General features: G+C 35.9%; 1 protein-coding gene across 1 annotated transcript in view; it reads left to right on the forward strand.

Moving 5' to 3' along the window:
• Nucleotides 1-19,762, forward strand: part of LOC140159478 (protein MON2 homolog) — a 97,267-nt gene extending 77,505 nt beyond the window's left edge. The window contains 7 exon segments of the mRNA XM_072182965.1: nt 5,406-5,438; nt 8,942-9,070; nt 11,153-11,343; nt 12,816-13,003; nt 13,984-14,197; nt 17,108-17,190; nt 19,536-19,762. Coding sequence (XP_072039066.1) covers nt 5,406-5,438; nt 8,942-9,070; nt 11,153-11,343; nt 12,816-13,003; nt 13,984-14,197; nt 17,108-17,190; nt 19,536-19,762 — 1,065 coding nt within the window.
• Nucleotides 19,763-21,025: the final 1,263 nt, after the last annotated feature.

The raw sequence follows: 21,025 nt of genomic DNA on the forward strand, positions 1-21,025 counted from the left end.
GAGCCATCAGTAGGTATGTGGCGGTCTACATGTCTCATTCTTAGGTACTTTGTCCTGAAGAAGTCAGAGCTACTCCTGACGCCAAGCTTGACAGTTCTAAACTTGTCCGACCGCTGAACCCGCTAAAACCCACTAATTGGAATGTATAATCATGTCTTGGACTGTTTGTGCAATGAGTTGTGATCCAGTTAAAATGGTAATGGCACGCGACTCAGCAACTCAATTTGCGAATAGGCTTATTTTCACGGTTGCTGATAGTTTTAGGGGCTTCGCATGCTTTCATTAAGAAGCCAAAACCAAAATTTTTGAAGTCTAGGCTAGAGTGCACAATAAGGTACGCCACCCAGTCCCACATGAGCTGCACTTTATCCTGTCAATATGCATTGTTCTCATAATAATCAGATGGTGTATGACAGGAGTGGCATACTGCATTGTACAAGTCTTCAGTATGATATGTGATCAGTCTTTCACATGCACACATTTTTGATGGAACAAAAGTGATGTGTACAATATAGCTCACATTGAATGCAGTCCTTTCATTACGGTTAACCATCTTGCATGCAGGCAGACCTCTGTTAGTTATTGGTGTGTTAAATTCCAACAATTAAAGTTTGTTCAGCTTATGTAAGGCAGAAAAAATAGACTCATAACACTGTATTGATATAGAATGGTAATGCGTGACTAGTGTATGCTTATGTGAATTTACGCAAGCGTGAGTTGGGACTTTATTGACGCGCGCAGTAACATAAGGCCCAAATAATTTCCGCCTTATATAAACCGAACAAACAGCATGTAGCAGATGGACGGATTACCCCCAATATTGTCTGCAGATATGACAACTCGCTTACTCTGGAAAGAATATGAAGTATCCCTATCTTCCTTTATATGAGTCTGTATGTAGAATGCTTCTCATGGTGCTAAATAGTTATAGTTTCAGTATCATTAAAAAAACAGTTGCAAGCTTGCAACTTAGTTATTGAGTGTAGTGTCCATAAAGTTTTAATGTGATAGGTGTAATGGCAGAGGAAGAGGAGTCCAGGGTAGCAAGAGGTTACATAAGACAGATGCTCTGGATGCCAACAATGTCATGCCACTCAACACTGAATAGTTCTATGTTCTGTGTAATGGTGATGGGTGTTGGGTATTTATTAGCAATCACTTGCCTACTGTAGCAACTTGAAACCCTCTTAAATTTACTCTTAGAGAACCAGAGAGGATGTATTGACTGGGTTGACAAGTTATTAGCAGTTTTCTTCTTTTTGGGGTTAAGATTCTTTGTCTCATGGTTTAGGGTTTTTATTTGCTTGACTGTTTTTTTTATTTACTTGGTACTCTAGGTCGGTAAACACAAGTAGGATTTAATCTTTCCCTAGAGAGTTGGTTTCCGAGGACCCTCTGAAAAGGATTTCCCTGGCCTAGAGAAAGAGTAAATCCTACTCACGATTGTTTTTGTTCTCAATGGACCAATTTAATTTCAGGGTTATGTTTTCAGAATCTTGTATCCTATACATGTAGCTTTGTATACAACTTAGCTGACCAACTATTTCACCATTTGGATAGTAGCCTCATATCCATATTCAGGACAGCAATTCTGAAAACATAATAATGATAAAATTGGATGGACAATACATACATTTATTGGTCTCAATCAAATATTAAAACAACTCGTAGCTTGGTGAATTAATAGGTGTATTGTGCTCAATCGATCCAAGTGACAAACTATGGGCTATTCCAGTTGGAATCCAATCCATACACTTCCGATGAAAGACATGACCTTAATCTCCAACGGGGGATTTGAAATTCACATTCCTTGTGTAGAAGATTAAGTTAATGTGTTCCATAGGGGTGGTTGGATTTCAACTGGAACAGCCTGATGCACTTGTTTGAGTACCAAATGTCTGTATGCATGCAAAGTTACATGCCGCTGTGTGTTGAAATTTGTATAAATGACACAAGCAACTTATTTTTTACACGTCCTTGATATTTTTTACATTGCACAAAAGGAACCACAAGAATTAATATTTTGATGATGCTTTGCATGATTTGGTATCCTATTCTGTATTTTTCTCCATGTCATATAAGTTTCCATGTTATTTCTGTACTGTGTTCTTGTGAGCATCAATACATCAATCATACCAGTCACTCCGGGCAGTCACTCAACACTTGGAAATTACAGAGATATACAGCTACCTTTGTTTGGCCTCTTTTTTCAACTCTCTCTCACATAGTGGTTGTGGATTTTGATTTAATATCATACAGCGTGATAAATGCATGAGATTTGATCTTTTTAAAGACAATGTGATGTGATCAAGCTAAATCAGTCGGAGATAGAGCCAAACAAAGAAAGTATTTCCTTTTGTTTCGTATTGTTTTTGAAACTCTTTACCTACTGATATCTTTTGAACTGGTTGTTCAAGTTCAATGGGGTTTCTGCAAAATGTAGGTTCGCAAATGCTGTTTACAATCCTATAAGAAACTGAAAACTAAATATGTCCGACTTCAGACTGATTGTGCTTGATCACACCACATATGAGGATGATGATGATGATGCACACGTCCTTTGTCATTACAAAACTAAACATTAGAAATGTTTACTTTGTAATGATTCATTTTCATTCACCAGTGGTTACTTTCACATCAGGAATGTCTGTTGGTTTTCTTGCATGATTTTATCACACTTTTATGTTGCATATGACGTATATGATGTAATTCTCTTTGGCTCAATGTAATGTTTTTGCCACATACAACTCGGAATTGTTTTGAGACAACACATCATTATTCATTCTGCATTATGGACAAATTATTGGTGGAAATTGTGGCACAACTCAATTCAATCTCCCTTGGAGTAGGAAAATGGAAGATCAGGAACAGTGTCTCTTACATTCAGCTTCTGTTACATAATTTTTGGCCATGGTGGAATGTACCTGTTGTGTATATGTAGCGCACTTAGCATTTATGCAGTTATACAGCATTATACGCTTGTCTATTTATCACGGAGCTACAAGTATGCCATGTGTTCCACCTTTGCCAAGAATTACTTAAAATACCATACCTATAGATTTTGTGATCAGTCAATTTAACTTTAGAACAACAAGGCTTACTACCGTCTTAATAGGTTTTTGTGTTGTTATAGCCTCAATTTAAGATATTTGTAGTTCAGAGAAGTTCAACAGTTTTATTCAAGTACTAACATCTAACTTACCTATCAAGGTCATTAATTTTGCCACCTATCCCAGAACTGGGACAGGGCAAAATGACAGGTGGATTGGTAGCAAGGGAAGACACTGATCAGAAGCTATCTGTTTGACTATCAATGAATTTGTCATACTGCCCTCTGTTGGTTACCTGTTGATTTCAACATTGTTAAAAAGAGGGGGCTCAACAAATGTGACATGTCATGTCAAAAGGAGACACTTTTGAGCAGGATCGTAAATGGAGAAATAACTAAAAATATGCCCGGGGGTGATTTTTTCACAATTTGGTTTTGTTGTGAATTTGTGATTAAATTAATATTAAAAATTTTGTCTGATAGTTTCAGACCGAATATAACTGGCATCTTGTATTTTTTGAGACATTTTTCAAGGTAATTCCTACTCTCAACATTGTCAATAATATTTTTAAAGGCCGATATCTCAATTTCTAATTTTATAATACCATAACTTACAAACTCAATATCTTTGCTCAGGAATGTCCGATTTCATTGGGGGAAATGGCGTTATGGAGTGAAATATCTCTATATTTAAGATATGTCCAAACCTCAAAATTGATAACCTGCCCAAAAGTGTCTCCTTTTGACATGACATGTCACAAATGTGTTTATTTCTTTACAATATTCTGTCCCGTCTCAAGATATATAGTTGTTCCGGCAAGACGTCTTTTTGCACAAGTTTGCATTAATACAGAGCTACAGATATGGCTACATGTATAGAAATGAACAAGAAAAACCTTGACATTTATGAACGTTTATCTTGACAAATATAACACTGCAGATCAATTAATCTGGCATTGGAGAAAAAATAGCAAATTTATAAAAAAGCATATACAACAGGCACAAGTTGAAAGTAAATCTTCATATTTTGTTGGCCTTGTCTGTTAGGGTCATTTCATTGTTTTAGGATGGTCATTACTAGTTCGTAAGGTATATAAGTTGACACATGATTTAAGTTGTTCATGTGATACTATGATCAGCTCGTAATAGGCAAGAATTATGCGAGTTTTGTTACTGCGCGAGTCAATAAAGTCCAAACTTACTTACGCCTGTGTAAATTTACAAAAGCATGCGTCAGTCATGCTTCACACAAAGAGCAGTCCGCATCAGGCGCTGGGCCCAGCTGTGTGTAATATCAATCCACGATGTTATGAGTCTCGCCTATTTCGAGCTGATCAGAGTATAGTAGCAACAGAAGAATGGTGGGTTAAGGCCAAAAATTTTTTTTATTTCAAAAAAAAAAATTGTTATAGTTTTTTCCAGAAAAAATCGGCGAAAATCAGACTTTTTCTCAAAATACCACGAAAAAGTCGGGAATAAAAAAAAAAATTGCATTTCGCATTTGTTTTTAAATTTCTCGTGAGCTTTGAGACAAACCTTTTTTTTTTTTGCCTAATAAGTAATATGCATGGTAGAATATACAATGAAATACCATGCTGATGAATTTTGTAGTATAGAACTGGCTGTTCAAACACACAAGTATTTTATTTCTGACAGAGCTTCAAGCACCCTATATTTTTTTTCCAAAATTAGGAAATTAACATGTTTGTTTTTCTGTTGAATTAGTGAATCTTATGTAAAATTTAAAATTTCCCCACACTTTGCACACAGTTGTCGTAAAGTTTCAGCAGATAGATATCTGGCCTCTATTTCTTTCCCAGTATATTATTCATGCAAAAATTATCTTTGGTACTTTCCCCCCTTAACAATAGTTACTGGTCTCTAATACCCATTGTATTGGACCTTCGCTGTCCTATATATTTGTCTTATATTTTCATTCAAAATGTTCCAATACAAGCATATAGAGCGCTTCTGATGAAAGTTACATTAAACCAGGCGCCATTATGGATTTTGAGCAAATAAATTACAGATCCAACCATATACAAACAAGTATTATTGTAAGACCAATCTATTGTATTGGCATATTCACGCTTGCTTCATATTTATAATAATTGAGCTTTCATCAAAAACGCTATATATGCTTGTAGATGAGGTCTTACGGTATATTTGCAAGGGCTGGCTTGAAGCCCTGTTCTGATGTGAAATAAGAATTAAAAAATTAGCAGTATATCAGTATTGCATTTGTGTGCTAACATGACTATTGAACTTGTTACTAATGTCAAGTTTCATTGTTATGTCCCCATCTTCCTTTTCCTTCTTCCCTATTTATTCCTGTTTTGCAATCCCAATACAACAGGAGAAATGGGACACATACAGAACAAACACACAGGTATGTCATTGCACGGTGTTGTTATTGTGCTGCTAGGGTGGATGTTTAGGCCATGTTCCATGTTTTGGTTAGAAATAAAATATTATTATTTCATTTTTTTATTTCTTCATTTGTTTGATTTATTGATTTATTTTTTGGTGGAGAAGGTGTTGGATGGTGTAGGCTTACATGTATAATGCTTGTGTTTCAATTGTGTATATACTTTTTCCCCAGATGTCACATGTCAATATATAATCAAACTTACTAATACAGTTCCATAAAGTGGGATTTGAATTTGAATTAACTGCTTTGCAATTCTTCAAAATGTACTTCTGATTAATTGGTTCAAGTTGAAAAAAAACATCAACTTAATGTGGTTCCTTGAGTCTCTGATATACCAATGTTGCCCAAACTTTTCAGTGCCAATGGGTGGTGCATTGGCTCGTCAGGCCATGGTAAAAAATTCTCAAGTAGCCCAATTTTTAAGCTTAAAAGAAACCCCAATATCAGGTATTTGGGTGGATTTATCCAAATTTAGAACATGAATCATAGTTCATACAATTAGGCGGAAAAGCACTTGACTAAAATATATCAATATAATGGTCACAAAACCCATTGTAATTGCAATTTGGAGCTTCAGAGACTCAAAACCTTCATAAATCAGCTAAATTGAAAGGAAAATATGTTAAATTACTGCCACAGCCTGACACTGGCAAAAGTAGCTGAATTTTAGCCAAGTAGTGGTATGCTTTTTTCGATCAGTGATTGTCAAGTAGCCCAATTGTGCACCTATGGTGCAGCATTGGCATCACTGACATATTATGTAATTGTGACCCCTCGGCACAACTGAGCCCGGATGTCGCCAGTGCCACTATTGAGATATGCTCCATCGAACTTAACAATAAACAATAGGAAACAAAGGATTTATTGACTGTTTTATTGATTTTCACTACTTAAATGTCAAGTACTATAGACATGATATACATCATTTTAAAGCTAATTTCAAGCAGAATATTTTGGTTGAATATCTCAAAATGATGATTAGCGACTTCAGGGCTCAGTTGTGCCGAGGGGTCACAATTGTGCAATCAATAAAGTTGTTCATATACTGCTTCAACCTAGAAGTACAAACCAAATCTGTGGCATCGGGGGTCAATGCTTTGCGTCACACGCACTCCATGTTAAAAACGTGACGCATAAAGAGCGTAGTGTGCTCGGCAAGTACAAATCGTGCAGCAGTTGTCGCACCAAAGAAGCATTTACACATGCATTGCACTGATATAATTATTGTCACACCTCCAGTTTCCGAGGTCTATTTACTTTGTACTTGTGAGTTGACAGACTGTAGCACTCTTGTAAACGCCTTTACATTTCAAAGAGTTAGTGCAAGAAGTTCCTATCTGCAATAGCTGCCAGGGGTAACATGTTTATGTTGTGTACAATATAGAATGCAGAAATTGTCAACTATCTGTGTGGTAGCTATTGCAGATATTGCCTTATTGCACTAATTCCACAATATGTTGAATCAATACCAATATTTGTTCCAAAGTTCCTTGGTGGAAATATTCAATTATTATGATCCTTTTTAACAGATAGTATTGTAATGCAGACATGGGCCTTGAATGAGTGACAGGGTGGATACCCCTAACATGTCACATTATATAATGCAACACAATGCTCCACTTGCAGTATAAGAACTTGATGATAAATTACTTCAGATATAGTGGGGGATAAATTTGTTGAATCCACCCAGGCATGATCAATGGTTTTTGTAACGTATCCATCTAGCTGTGTTTATGTCATTTTTAAGGTGAAATAAGTGATCAGGTGTTGGTAGCTGCTAACACATAAAACATATATAAGGCAGTAATGTGTTTGCTGGGTGGCTGGGAAGCTAACTAGTAAAATCAGCTAATTCAGACTTGGGTTTTGTGCACATGTGCACCAACCAATGCATGCACACCCCACATACTTCAAAAACACAGTATAATATCACATTATTGACACATCTAGCACTGTCATTTGTGGTTATCAACAGGGTGAGGGAGAGCTTCATGGTAAAGAGTTTTAAAAGACATAGCTCTTGCTCACAGTGAATCACCTTTGCTGATGCAAATGCTGCCCTTCCAAATTGTCTATATAGTATTCAGCAAGGTCCTTATGAGCCTTGCCCTACTGCTCTTACTAACAGATACAATGTAGGATATATTGTAGCCCTTGCTCACAGTGAATCACCTTTGCTAAAATACTGCCCTCCCAAATTGTCTAGTTTATAGAATCAAGTTAACTCTAGATTACCCTCTGCAACAGTTAACAAGTTGATTGTGTTATTTGTCTTGTACTGTAGTGTATGCTGTATAACTGTTATATGTATAAATACAGTCCAATCACATACCCTAGAACAGTGGTCCATCCAACCTCTCTTATCCAGCCATGATGGGACCAAAGCCTGGGACCAAGGGTGCCAAAGCATAAACAAATATTTTTCCTACGAAGATTATATGGCCGGATAACAGAGAGACCTGCATAAAAGTATGGAAGCAATTTTTGTAGGGGTAGATAGATACAATATTGTACAAGAAATAAATACAGTAGATTGCTCCATTGGTTTGGTGTTGTTAGTGCCACAGATATGGGGCAGGGGTAACCGGGTCCACATCCCCTGGGCCCAGGTCTTGTGTGGTGTGGCAGAGGACACAATGGTGTAAGGCCAAAAGTTGGCCCATTTGCCCCTTTGGAAAACCACTATGGTGGAAAAGGATTTTTGTTTGTTTTCATTTAAAAAGAATGGCTCAGAATTTCTATTTACACCCCGACCATGGGTGTTGTATTGGGGATGCATGCTTCTTGAAGCTAAATGACATATGTTTGGGAAATGGGGCTAAGCCGCCTTATTGTAAATAGTAAATAATATTTGTTCTTTCTTTCTCTTTCTTTTTGTTTGTTCCTTTCTGTCTTGCTTGTGTTCTTTCTTTCTTTCGTACTTTTCTCTCTATCATTCTTTCTTGTGATCTTTCTATTTAGTATTAATTTCTCATGTGCAACTTTTTATTTTATTGTCAATATGATATATCGAGTCATTGGAATTTTGAAACTGGTGGCAAAATCATATGACCTAACAAGTGGTGCAAACATTACTTGACAGTCATGGAGTAGATATTTAATACACCTGATATATTTCGAAGATGCAAAATGTTCATAAAACACTAAGGGGCCTAAAAAAAACCCTGTGGACAGACCTTTCAAGTAGGGTCGGTGGGATTATCTGTGGTTTTTTTCCCGTCAAATGTCTGAAATGACCCTAAAAATCACCCAAATTCTTACAAATTTGCATATTTTCCCACATGCTGCCCTCATTTTTTTTCAGTTGAAATCAATCCTCTTTTGCCCCCAAAATGGATGATTTTACATGCATACAGAAAAAAATCAAGTCGCCTATTCTCCAATTTTTTTATCATAATAATAATTACTTTTTAACATGTAGTTTCAACCTAACCTCAGTTCCTTTATATTTCTTATTTCAGTCTGATTGGGTCGCTATGAACTATGTGCCATTTGCTGAGAAAGCATTACGAATGTCTGCACAATTATATAAGGAAACGGCCACTCATCCAGCAGTTATGGAACAGCATGTCATGCAAAATATACTCAAGGTAAATCAATCTAGCGTGGCTGACTTGTTGGGCTGACATAGTCCTTTCAAATATCATAGCAAATTTAGAGGTCAATAAAAGTGAGAAAAGTGTGAAAATTAATCAATGCGTATTATTTGGAGATTTATTTGGAGATGTCACTTTTTAAGATTGATCAAGATAGTAAGATTTTATAAGTGAAAACAAGTCTTTATTTCTTATACATGATTTCATCCATCTTAACCCTAACACTGGACCCTGCTTTTTGGGATCGGAAGTCAAAGAAGATCCGAAAAAAGTCAAGGAGAAGAAGAATTTTGACTTGGCACCCCGGGATTCAACCTTTGACCCCTCACATGCCAAGCACACGATCATGGACCGGTAGCTACATCGGGTTATTGCTGCCCGCCAGCAATTCCGTCAAGCATATAACACTTGGGGTGATTAACGTCGCCATCGCAGACCCTGGGATTCATGCATGCGCAGATTTTTTCATCGTAAGATTTTTGGGTGTTAGGGTTGCCGCAAAGTTTCCCCTTTTATGCGACTTTTCACTTTATGGGTATTCCTCATTTGCTAATTCTTGTCTTGATAGTGGGTTTTGCCTCTGTAGACAAAGCAACAGTATTATAACCAACATGAAATTATGATAATTTTTAAATTGGGGATTTATAGTATATGATGCCAACCCGCAGGCCTCTGCACACTTGACTGTCTGCTGTATTATGGCATTCAATCCAATGATAAATTAATGTATTCCATGCAATCCCCAGTCTATTGCTTAATTTGTTTTATCACAAAGAACTGCTGGTGATTTGCCAAGGGAAACTTAATCTGACGTAATCGGTTATAATTTTGATGTCATGCCAAATGTTGTGTTACAGCTCTTGAGTAGACAAGTGTGAAATTTGCTATGTAAAAGAGTAGATAATAAGGTACTTGATGACACACATGCAAATTGCAGTTAAATGTTGCAGCCATTTTTACCTTGACTGGTCTTAAAAGTAATTATTATTCAATGTATATTTTCATGGCAATCACTTTGATTGGGCTATTCCATTTAAAATCCACCTCCCCTGTGGAAGGATTCACTGCCACCTCAATTCTAGTTGCACCTTTACATTCAATACAGAGCTGTTAATTTTTGTGAGTTTTCTGTTAAATTAGTGTCAAAAATTATTGAAATTTATAAAATCCGGTTGAATTCTGCACAATTTGACAATTTTGTTTGTATATAATTTCAAAATCTTCCGCACCATTTTCAACTTTTTATGAATCAATAAAAATTTTAAAATCTTCCTCAATGGGGGTATGGTTTTCAAACAGAATAGGCCATTGATATTGCTTGATTACATCGACAACTGTTTTCAGTCTCCATCCAAGTATATAGATAGATCTTGTTGAATTGACACTTTGTTCAAAGAACTGGGCTATATGACTTGATAGTTTGATAGGATATGGCTGTATTTTTGTAACCCATCAAAATGTGTCATTATTAATGAATATCTCTACAGCAAATTATTGAGGCACATTAGGGGAAATGGGAGAAATCTTCTAGTGTGTTTTGTTTTGTTTTTCTTCACACACACGTTCATACTAAACATGTTCAAAGCTGTAATTAAAGGAGGATTTCGTGATCCTAGCATCCTCTTTTTATGACATTTTCAGTAGATATCCACAAAAACATGTATTCCCAAATTTCAGTTGATTCTGATTTTATGCGTTATGAGTTATGCATGATTATGTGTATTACACTGCTTCATAGGGTATATCCCAGAACGAAATTCAAATTTGGCGATATTTTTGCTAAACAAATTAATCTGCAAGAAATTTTTGGTACATAAATATATGTAGCCAGACGTATCCACTGTCCAGTGGTATAAAAATCTCAACTTTTTTTGAGGCTGTGGATCATGAAATGAACTTTTAATTATCATATAAATCGCATCCACCAAATGCACTCACCATGTTGAAAATCTCTTAATTTTGAAATTAATGGGAAAAGACCAAGAAAATATTCACTGCAAAACATACTCATGAAGCAATTATTGACTTTACCTCAGTAAACTTGGATATAATCTCTCCCCATCTACCTCATCACAGGTGCTTCAGTTTCCATTGGGTTTGAAGTATGCGTGTCCGTCAGCTAGTTCTTGGAAGTTAGCAGTCCAGTGCTTACTGGAGATCCTACCAGTGGGACTACCTGTAGCTAGGCAGCCATCTTGTTCACAACATTTTACAGAAATGTGGCCTGATCTAGCTGCTGTCTACGAGCTCTTCCTATTCTCGGAACAGTGAGTATTTGATTTATAGGTTAATGAGCAGATTACTTATTGCTCGAGAATTAGACACAAAATAATGCTGCAGCAGCTGATGTTGATGCGTCTAATGCCCCGAAGGGGGAGTGCATTAGACGCATCAACATCAGCGCAAGTGCATTATTTTGTCCAATTTCTCGAGCAATAAGTAATACAAGTTTAATAATCTATTTCATACACGAGAAGAAAAAAACACGTGATTTTTACTTTTTTTATATAACAAATTATCACTAAAAATGTTGGAAAACAGAACCAAATATAAATGCATCAACCCGCCCGAAAATGAATCAATCCTACGCGACGCGAACGCGTGCGAAACACTGCGCATAGTACGCGGTGTGCACAATATACACAATCAATGCATGTTTCGTACTTTTCTAACAGCTTTTCTGATTGGCTGCTTTGATTTAGGAGTGTATGAATGGGTTTTAAAAATGGGCCTTAAACCCTGGTTTACACAAGAAGCAAAAGTACCTTATTACAGCAAAAGTAACTTCTTACATCTGTGGTATAATAAGAAACGGGCAAAGGCCACTCCAAACTTCAGTCATGTGGGGTACATTTCACTAAACTCATAACCCTTTGTAACTCAAGTAACCGTTCGTAAAGTTACGAATACCCAATATTAGACGTAACTTCATGAAGAGTCCCTGTAGTAAATTCCTATTACTTACGAAGGGTACCGTTCGTAAGTAAGCTTAGTGAAATGGAACTTACAACTCGTCGTAAGTTACTAACGATTTCGAGACTTACGAAGCTTTGTAAAGTTTAGTGAAATGGACCCGTGGATAGATAAAGGGAGCAAAATGTTATATAGATAGTAAATCTTTTGTGTTTATTTCAATTTACACATATAGAACTTGGAAGAAACTTCATTGTAGCCACCCTATGCATGATCGGATCTAGGTCACTTATCATGTGATCTATATTATGTATTTGTAGCACTACCAAGTAGAACAAGTGGTTTGTTGCAAAAGTGGATTTCGATATACATAATCAATAAAAGTGTTGTGTGTATTACAAAAAAGGGTAATTTGTTGCAACATGAAAATAGTAGAAATGTGGGTTCAAATATGTGATGTGATCAAACAAAATCAGCCTAAAGTCGGGCATATTTAATTTTCAGTTTACTGTATGATTGCGTCAATTTGTAAAGCTACATTTTGCAGAAAATACCATTGAACATTCTAAAGATATGAACAGTTGAAGTGTTTCCAAAACAATAGGCTATATCTGAAAATCAATAGTTCCGACTTTCGACTGATTTTGCCTGATCACATCACATACGAGCATGTTTGCAGTATAATTGTAGCCTGTTAAATGGACGAGAATGATATATGAAAGTAAATGAAAAATTTGCGCAACAAGTAACTCAATTTGCTTTATCATGTCAAATTTTCTTTTCAATTCTTCACTTTCAATAAATCCCATTGTGTTTTGCTCTTCAGCCCTGCACCGGCTATATTGTCTGTGGAAGAGCAGCAAGAAGATGAATCTCTAGATGTCCAGGTGGTACAACTCATCCGAGAACAGATCCTTCCATACTCCAGCTCCACACCTGACTCATTCGTTGCTCGTATCATGACCCTGCTAAATAGGGGATCGATACATTCTGCCAACACTGCAAGCTTCTTAGGTAAGTTATGTTATCATCTTGGCATTACTTATATGCCGGATACATGAAGGACATTTCAGAAGGAGGAGACAAATTGGCTGTAATTATAAAAGAGGTTCCCAAAATGTGAGAGAGTTAAGGTGGTACTACACCCCTTGATAAATTTGTGACTATTTTTGCATTTTACTCAAAAATACTAACACACTGGTAACAAAAGTTATGTATATTATAGGGGCAAGGACACCAGAATTTCAGTGACTCAAAGACAAGCGGTACGTTATTTGTGATAAGAAAAGAGGTACCGCTAGAATGTACCTCATTTCTTAACATATATAATCAACCACTTGTCTTGAATCCTGAAATTTCAGTGAAGTAATTAGATTCCTTGCCCCTATAATATACATAACTTTTGTTACCAGTGTGTAGTTATTTTTTGAGAAAAATGCAAAATTAATCACAAAATTTATCAGGGGTTTAGTACCACCTTAAGGTTACCAACAAGTAAGGTGGGACATTGGACACAATTTTGTTTGTCCTGGGGGTTGTCTGACTTTTCAAGAAAATGAAGTGGCATTCCAATCAAAGTTGAGATCCCTGGGCCATATCATATTCAAAACAATCTACACATTAGACATGTTTAGATGCTGAGAAAGTCAGATTTACTTAAGTCTATATATCTACTTCCAGTCAGCAGCACTAGCTTTGAAGTTCAGCGTGTGCTGCGTTGGCTTAGCATTGTTTCTTGCATGTACATATGCGCCACTTCGATCACGAACGTAAAAGTACATGCACACACCAAGTAACGCTAAGCTAACATAAAACATGTTGAACTTCAAAGCTAGTGCCGCTGACTGGAGGTAAATATATAGATTATATATAGTGTCAGTTGGTGACAGATTCATAATCAATTGTGTAATGAAGCTATTCAAATGATATGATCCATATACAACCATCGTTGAAAGTCTAGTAATTCACTTGTATTCTGTTCCTCTCCTTTTTAGATACAGAAAACAGGCAATTGAGAGAAGAATTTGCAAAAGCCTGCTTTGAAACATTACTGCAGTTCTCCTTCATCACCCACGACATTAAAGGTGGTGCGCAAGACGAGGGCGCCCTAACAAAGTTGGCACTGTCGGCATTGCTGCAAAGATGTCAGGAGGTACTTAAGAAATATGTGGAAGATGAGAGGCTCAGCGGCAAGTGTCCTTTGCCAAGGTCAGTTACAATATTTATTGTGTCTGTCTACGTAACAAAATTTGAATATTCTATGTCATAATTTTGCAAGTAGATATTATTACATGTGCTTGGTAGATTTTTGTCATTTAGGACTGTATCACTTAACTCCCTGGACACTACTGGTCATCTAACAGCATTTCTGATTGGTTGATAACTTGAAATTCTCATTTCAATTGCCAATTATGACTAGGCTTTCAACTATTTATGGTCAAACTTGCATTTGCATATGATCTTATTAATACCCTCCTTGATTGGTTCAAAATTGGACACAATGTTCATTTTGACCAATTGGCAGGTAGTTCTCATGGGGTTAAACAGGCTTACTAAATTGAGCTGGCAGCCAGCAAATGTTGTGTTGTATTGCTTGTTTCTTTTTTGAGAATGATATTGTAAGTTGTAACCTTGTTTATGCTATATCTAATAATTGGGCAAGTTTATATTAAAGTTCCAAACTTATTGAGTTTGTAGACTAGAATACTATATATGTTTATCAAAATTAAATATATTTGATTACACTTTTGGAACAATCATAAAAAAAGGAATGCAGCCTAATGTAGATAATTTCAATGTTTGAAAGAATAAACGGACATATGCTCTAGCTCATCAAGTAAAATTGCCAACTTTATAAACCATGTCCAAGATACGACTCAAGCAATCAATGCTGGTAATAATAGCCAGTAACATTTAGAGAAGAGTTTTTTTTTACTTTTGACATTTCTATGCTATTGATTAGTTATAAGCAAAACAGTTTGTACAGTCAAAGGATTCACCCAGGATTCATTCACTTCTATTCTAATCTGAACTTGCTTCAGGCATATCACAATGCCAGGGGACCCATAAATATACCAAATTTTCAAGAAATTTGGCCCCATTGATATACGAAAATTCAAAATTTTCGCTAAATTTAACCCATATTGTCTTAGTTTTTACAAATTTTCCCAAATATTTTTGGACAATTTCGAGATTTTGGCTAGATTAAGGCAAAATTGGGCTATTTTTCAAGAAAATTGAAAAAAATTTGAAAAAAGGACCCATTCATATGGTCATGTTTTTTGAGGTGGGACCCAATTGTGTCACATCTTGCAATTTGTCAAAAATCAACTCCTTTTTGTATTTCTGATTATATTTCAAAAGTTTTCACCTAAACTATGTAAAGTTATACATTTTTAGAAAGCATATATTGTCAGGATTACAAATCTGTAAAGTTTGAATGGATATACAGGGTGTGCCAAAAAATATACAGGGTGATTCCAATGAAAAGTACCAAAAAAATAACATTTCTTTACCACTCCAATATTTCTACATAGTAAATTGGAATTAAAAATGAACTTGATATTTGGAATGTATGCAATTAGCCCTTTCATTAAATATATAGTTTGCACCATATTTGTTAAGCCCATTGTGTTATACAAGGTATTAAAAAAGTTGTATTTAAATTGCTTAATTTAACGTAAAAGGGTCATTAATTGTAGCATTTGTAATCAAATGCACTTTGAATTTGGAAAATATATTCAAAATAGTTTAAAGAATTGCTATAATATCACATTTAAATATTTAATTCCCATAAAGGGTGTTCCAAAAATCAATATTTAGTAATTTGTAACAATGGTACATAGGCATACATGCATAATTCTAAAGCCTACATCAACAAACTATTTAACAATAACCAGAGATCAATATGTCATCAGATTAATTTAAATATTTAATTCCCATAAAGGGTGTTCCAAAAATCAATATTTAGTAATTTGTAACAATGGTACATAGGCATACATGCATAATTCTAAAGCCTACATCAACAAACTATTTAACAATAACCAGAGATCAATATGTCATCAGATTAATCCTTTGACTGTAATAATCTCCTTTGAGAAGACATATTTATAGATATTTCAAAGATAAAACAATTTAAAAGTCCATCTATTTATGAAAACCTATCCTATATCCTGAATTCTATTGAATTGCATGACACACATATTCCACTGCATTAATTAAAAGCTCGTTAAATCCTTAATTACTATTTACTGAAGTTTATTAAGATTAACTATTAAGCAATTATAGTTTGAAAGTTAAAAAAATAAGATAAAACTATGAAACTGCATTTTTACTTCTACTAGGCACCAAAGTGCATGAATTTTATTAATGCACACCAACTTCCCATTGGTTTACATAGAGCTCCTCCGCTTCCGGCTCCTCCACTTCCGGCACCACCCCTGACTAATTAACTTAATTAAGCTGTAGTAATTAATTAATACATTTATTTAATTGTATTTGTTATTAATTCCTTAGATTAATAATTTATCTTCAAAATAAGACCAAAACCATTTGTTCATGATGAATTTTAGCAAAAATATAGGAATAAGAAGACAAAATGATCTAGCAAAATGTGACAGCACCACCTTTTTTAGGGTCCCAGTATAAAAAACATGACCATATACCAAAATTGGCTTAGAAAAGGGGGTCATTGATATACCAAAAGGCCGAAAATGCTACCTATATTTGTGGCATGTCCCTGTATGGTCATTTGTACTAAGTACCCCCTCCTAGGATCACAATGCTAAAATCTCTTCACCTCATCCTTGCCTGCTATGGTGTGTCTCATCTCAAGTAACGCCATGTTGGATTTTGCAGTGGCAGATTTGAATCTGTGCGCTTACACTGCCAGCGTACAGACAAATTGCCCTGTTATGCGTGTGTATATGCCCTACGGGATTAGGTTATCTCGGGTGATTCAAATTTACCATTGTGAAATCCAACATGGCGCTACTCTCAACATGAGACAAGATGCACTATAGTCCCAAATCCCAACACCCCCCCCCCCACACTCACACTATAATAATTATTATAGCAGTGTAATAATTAAATCTCGGGTACCCACATTATATTTTCTAGATCCCGCATGGCAGAGATGAGTTTTGTCCTACAAGCTGTCACTACCTTAATGCAATCACTCAAGAAAGCACAACAGCAGAATGGTAAGATGCCAAATAAAAATAATGATGACATCAGACTATGGATGACTTGAAAGGTTTATAGTTCAATAGCCCCACCCATGTGTGTTAGTCCACTGTGATATTAACCATTACAAGTTTGAGTCACTGTCTCATGGCACGTTGTGGAACAGTAATAAGATACTTGAAGCTGTGTTATATCACTGCCAGCTTGATAGATAGATAGGTAGATAGACAGAGAGATAATCACTGTCTGACAGGGTTCATCAGCTGCTACATTTCTGGCCAAAAGTTGGCAATCTGGAACTTTCATGCAGCTATGCAGCTTTATAATTTAATGACAGTCTATATAAAATGTAGTCCAATTTCCAATTTGCCAGCGAAGTGTTACGTGTAATCCGATTATCACCATGCCAACTGGATCACGTTTTTGAGTTCTGCACCACGATCGAAATGATCGCAACACAAAGTCTATGGCATGCACTACCAATTCCAAAAGGTGCGTGATCTAGTTACCAGGTAGTTATGTTTACAATCACTTCGCTGGCGAATATCACAGGATGCATAGTATACTGCAATTTGGATGCCATCAATGAAAGTACTTTGTAAAGAAAATCACCACTCAAATTTTGACGGTACATCAGTAAAACTGAAATAAACCAAGTATATTTTCTGCGCTGATTATAATTTGCAGACTTTGAAAGGAGGTGAAGCACCTTTTGACATAGTCATCAATGTGAGCAACTAGGCACCTCAAGTCAACTCCGGTCTGGGATTATCATGATACGATATGTTTGACTTGCCGATTTATCAACATGGAGTTCATCTTACAATCGTGCTCATCAAGCATACACATGTTTGGCCATGCTCAATTTGAAGGGATAAATGGATAGGGGGGTTTTATGAAAGATATGGACTTTGCCAACTGTCAACAGAATGGGCTATTCTAGCTGAAATCCATACCCCTATGGAAGACATGACCTTAATTTTCCACACAGGGAATGCAAATTTCAAATGGGGTTTACCTGAATGGATGGTTCCATTTGAAATCTACACCCTGTGTGGGAGATTAAGGTCGTGTCTTCCACAGGGGGTGTATGGATTTCAACTGGAATAGCCCAAAGTGAGATCATAGCTTGAGTCACTGTTTGCATGGTTCATATCATATGAACTTGGTGTTGTCAAGGTTGCCATCATTGTTTAGGCTAAAGATATGGCAAGTACAATTAAGCAACAAAGCAACTAGTCTGCCGGACAGGCTGCTCAAAAAGCAACCTGTCCTACCAGAAGATAACCTGCCCATCTATCTTTATGTGTAACATCTTGGTGAACTTGGTTTTTATGACAATTAGTGGGTTTTTGTTGCGGGTTCGTCGTCGGACAAGTTTAAAACCCGCTAAAAACCCACTAATTGTTATGAATTCACGTCGCAATCTCACAATTTGGTTTTTATGTATCACGGCTCAGGGGCTGTCTATTTTCTAGTTGGTTTTTTGCTGAACTGCAGATGTCATGTCTAAATAATTATAAGAAATTATGTAAACATACAGAGTAAATTTCAGGGTGTCAATTGGATGAGCTGGTTAGGAAAGCCTAGCACATCCAGACTAGCACCTCAAATGTGGGTGCTGCTACTATACCTGGAAAAATCATAGATTGGGCTGCATATTTAGGTATACTTCCTCTTCTTAGTAACTTATCAGTGAACCGTTCATAGGATAACATTTTAGAAACACAATTCAATACTTAAGAGACATAAAATTATGACAATTGGCAAAATAAAGAGAGTATACCATAAAAAAAATGTAGCATTTTGACACTTGCAAAATTAACCAATTACCCGCCCAATTGTACTACACATGAGGCTCCTTAGCAACCCTCTTAGCGGTAGAGCTGTGACAGATCAGGTTCACATGCATAATCAATGCCCTTGATCCATTATAAGGGGGCCTTTTTCGGTCATTTTGGAAAACGCTAAAACTTCTGAGATGAGAAATTCAAATAACTCATTCTGATTATATTGGAAATTTAAAAAATAATATTTTGACAAATTAGCAATCTCTTATGATTCAAGTGTTTAACGTCAACACTGCTCTATTTTTTCACTCACCTTGTATAAACAATCTGTTTTATACGAACCTTGACCCTATTAAATTAGTTACTACTAATCTGACTCATTTAAAGGGTAACTTTTTTAAGTTATAGGAACAGTTCAAAACAATTCAGATTTAATTTAGGATGTCGGGTGTTAAATAATCTGTGCACAATATAGCTGTTTAATTTTGAGCACTGTTGCAAAACCGTAAATACCACAATGTGTAACTAATTGTACTGATACTCTTCATTTCTGTGTACATTTTGTTTTTCAGTTGACAGTGCTACATGGGACCAAGTGATAGGTTTATATCCGTACCTAGTGGATTGTACTACGTGTACCTCATCACAAGTATGCAAAGCTCTCAAAGAAGCACTCTACCAGTATCAGAACCTACTAGTAGCACCAACAAATAGACTCACCAATGGTACCACTAGTGATTAAGCCATGCGCAGTTATGCACACTTTTTTTGCAGTATTTCAATTAGTTGTATTTGTTAACCCAGGGTAATATGTTTCTTTTAGGGCTCAACCGATATGCCATTTGTCTACCGATCCGATATCGATGTTGTAATATCGGCCGTTATCCAATCCGATATCGGTAAAAAAAAATGTTTAATTATTTTTTTTTTTTTTTTTTTTTTTCAAAGTTTTCGGCTACCTTGAAGAACCACTGGACCTATTCTGAAGTGCTACAATCATTCACAGTTAATTTGAAGAAAAATTGGAAAAAAATTACGAAAAAAATAGTTTGTTATCCTTAATATGCAAACCACTTTGAAAAAAGAACTAATGTTCACCCCTTCATGTGTCACATATTGCATTGGTTTTACATGCATTATTATTTTTTTTTTTACCGACATCCGATCCGATAACGATATCGAAAATATTGGGTTGATACAATATCCGATCCGATAATCGGTTGAGCCCTAGTTTCTGTTTTACTGTATTCAATCTGATTAGTACCCCTTACCTCATTAGTACCTGTGTGGACTAACCAAATCCACTTTTCAATTCACTTGTTGTTAGCATGAAATCAACAATGGAGGAAAAATCACTGGGAAAGTATCTGGGCAGTGATTTGTAATTTTGGTGATTTTTACAATGTTACAATTCTTCGTTGTATTACATTTATTATTCCAAAATTAAACATCATCTTGAATGAGAATGAATTTCCAGATATATTTTCATAATATGAGTTTTAATAAGCTCCTTCCTCCATGGCCTACTTAGGTACTTGGGGTGCTAATAAGTTGAACACAGTACTTTTTTGACAACTCAAAAAGTTATTGTGTTAAACTCTAAACAAAATGTTATTGTTGATAATAACATTGAGCACAACATGTGTGATGGCTAGGCCAAAAAAGAGGAAGTTGTATAGAGGCCCTGCATGTTTTTGTTGATTGGCTCCAAACAAAGGATTTGATCCGGTGCCCTTCACCATAATCATGGCACAGTGCAGTCCATTCAATCAAATGTTGTCATCGACCTATTTGATCGTAATGCATTTGTTATGTGTGTGAGACGAACTGTCACGGTAGATTGCAATCATGCTTTTGTTGAATGCATTAGAGTAGAGTCCGCCATATTTACGGTATGATATGTCATATGCACAACCTCTATTGTCCTTAAAGCTTCTAAATTGGGGTCGGTCGATTAAAGAAAAATACTTTGCCACAGACGATATAAAAAATGCAAGTTTGTATTCACAAACCAATGTGCATGTTTGCAGCTGCTTTTAATATTGTAGTGGTTTCTTTCACA

Source organism: Amphiura filiformis, chromosome 8, assembly GCF_039555335.1.
Source record: "Amphiura filiformis chromosome 8, Afil_fr2py, whole genome shotgun sequence".
In the NCBI taxonomy this organism is placed as follows: Eukaryota; Metazoa; Echinodermata; class Ophiuroidea; order Amphilepidida; family Amphiuridae; genus Amphiura; species Amphiura filiformis.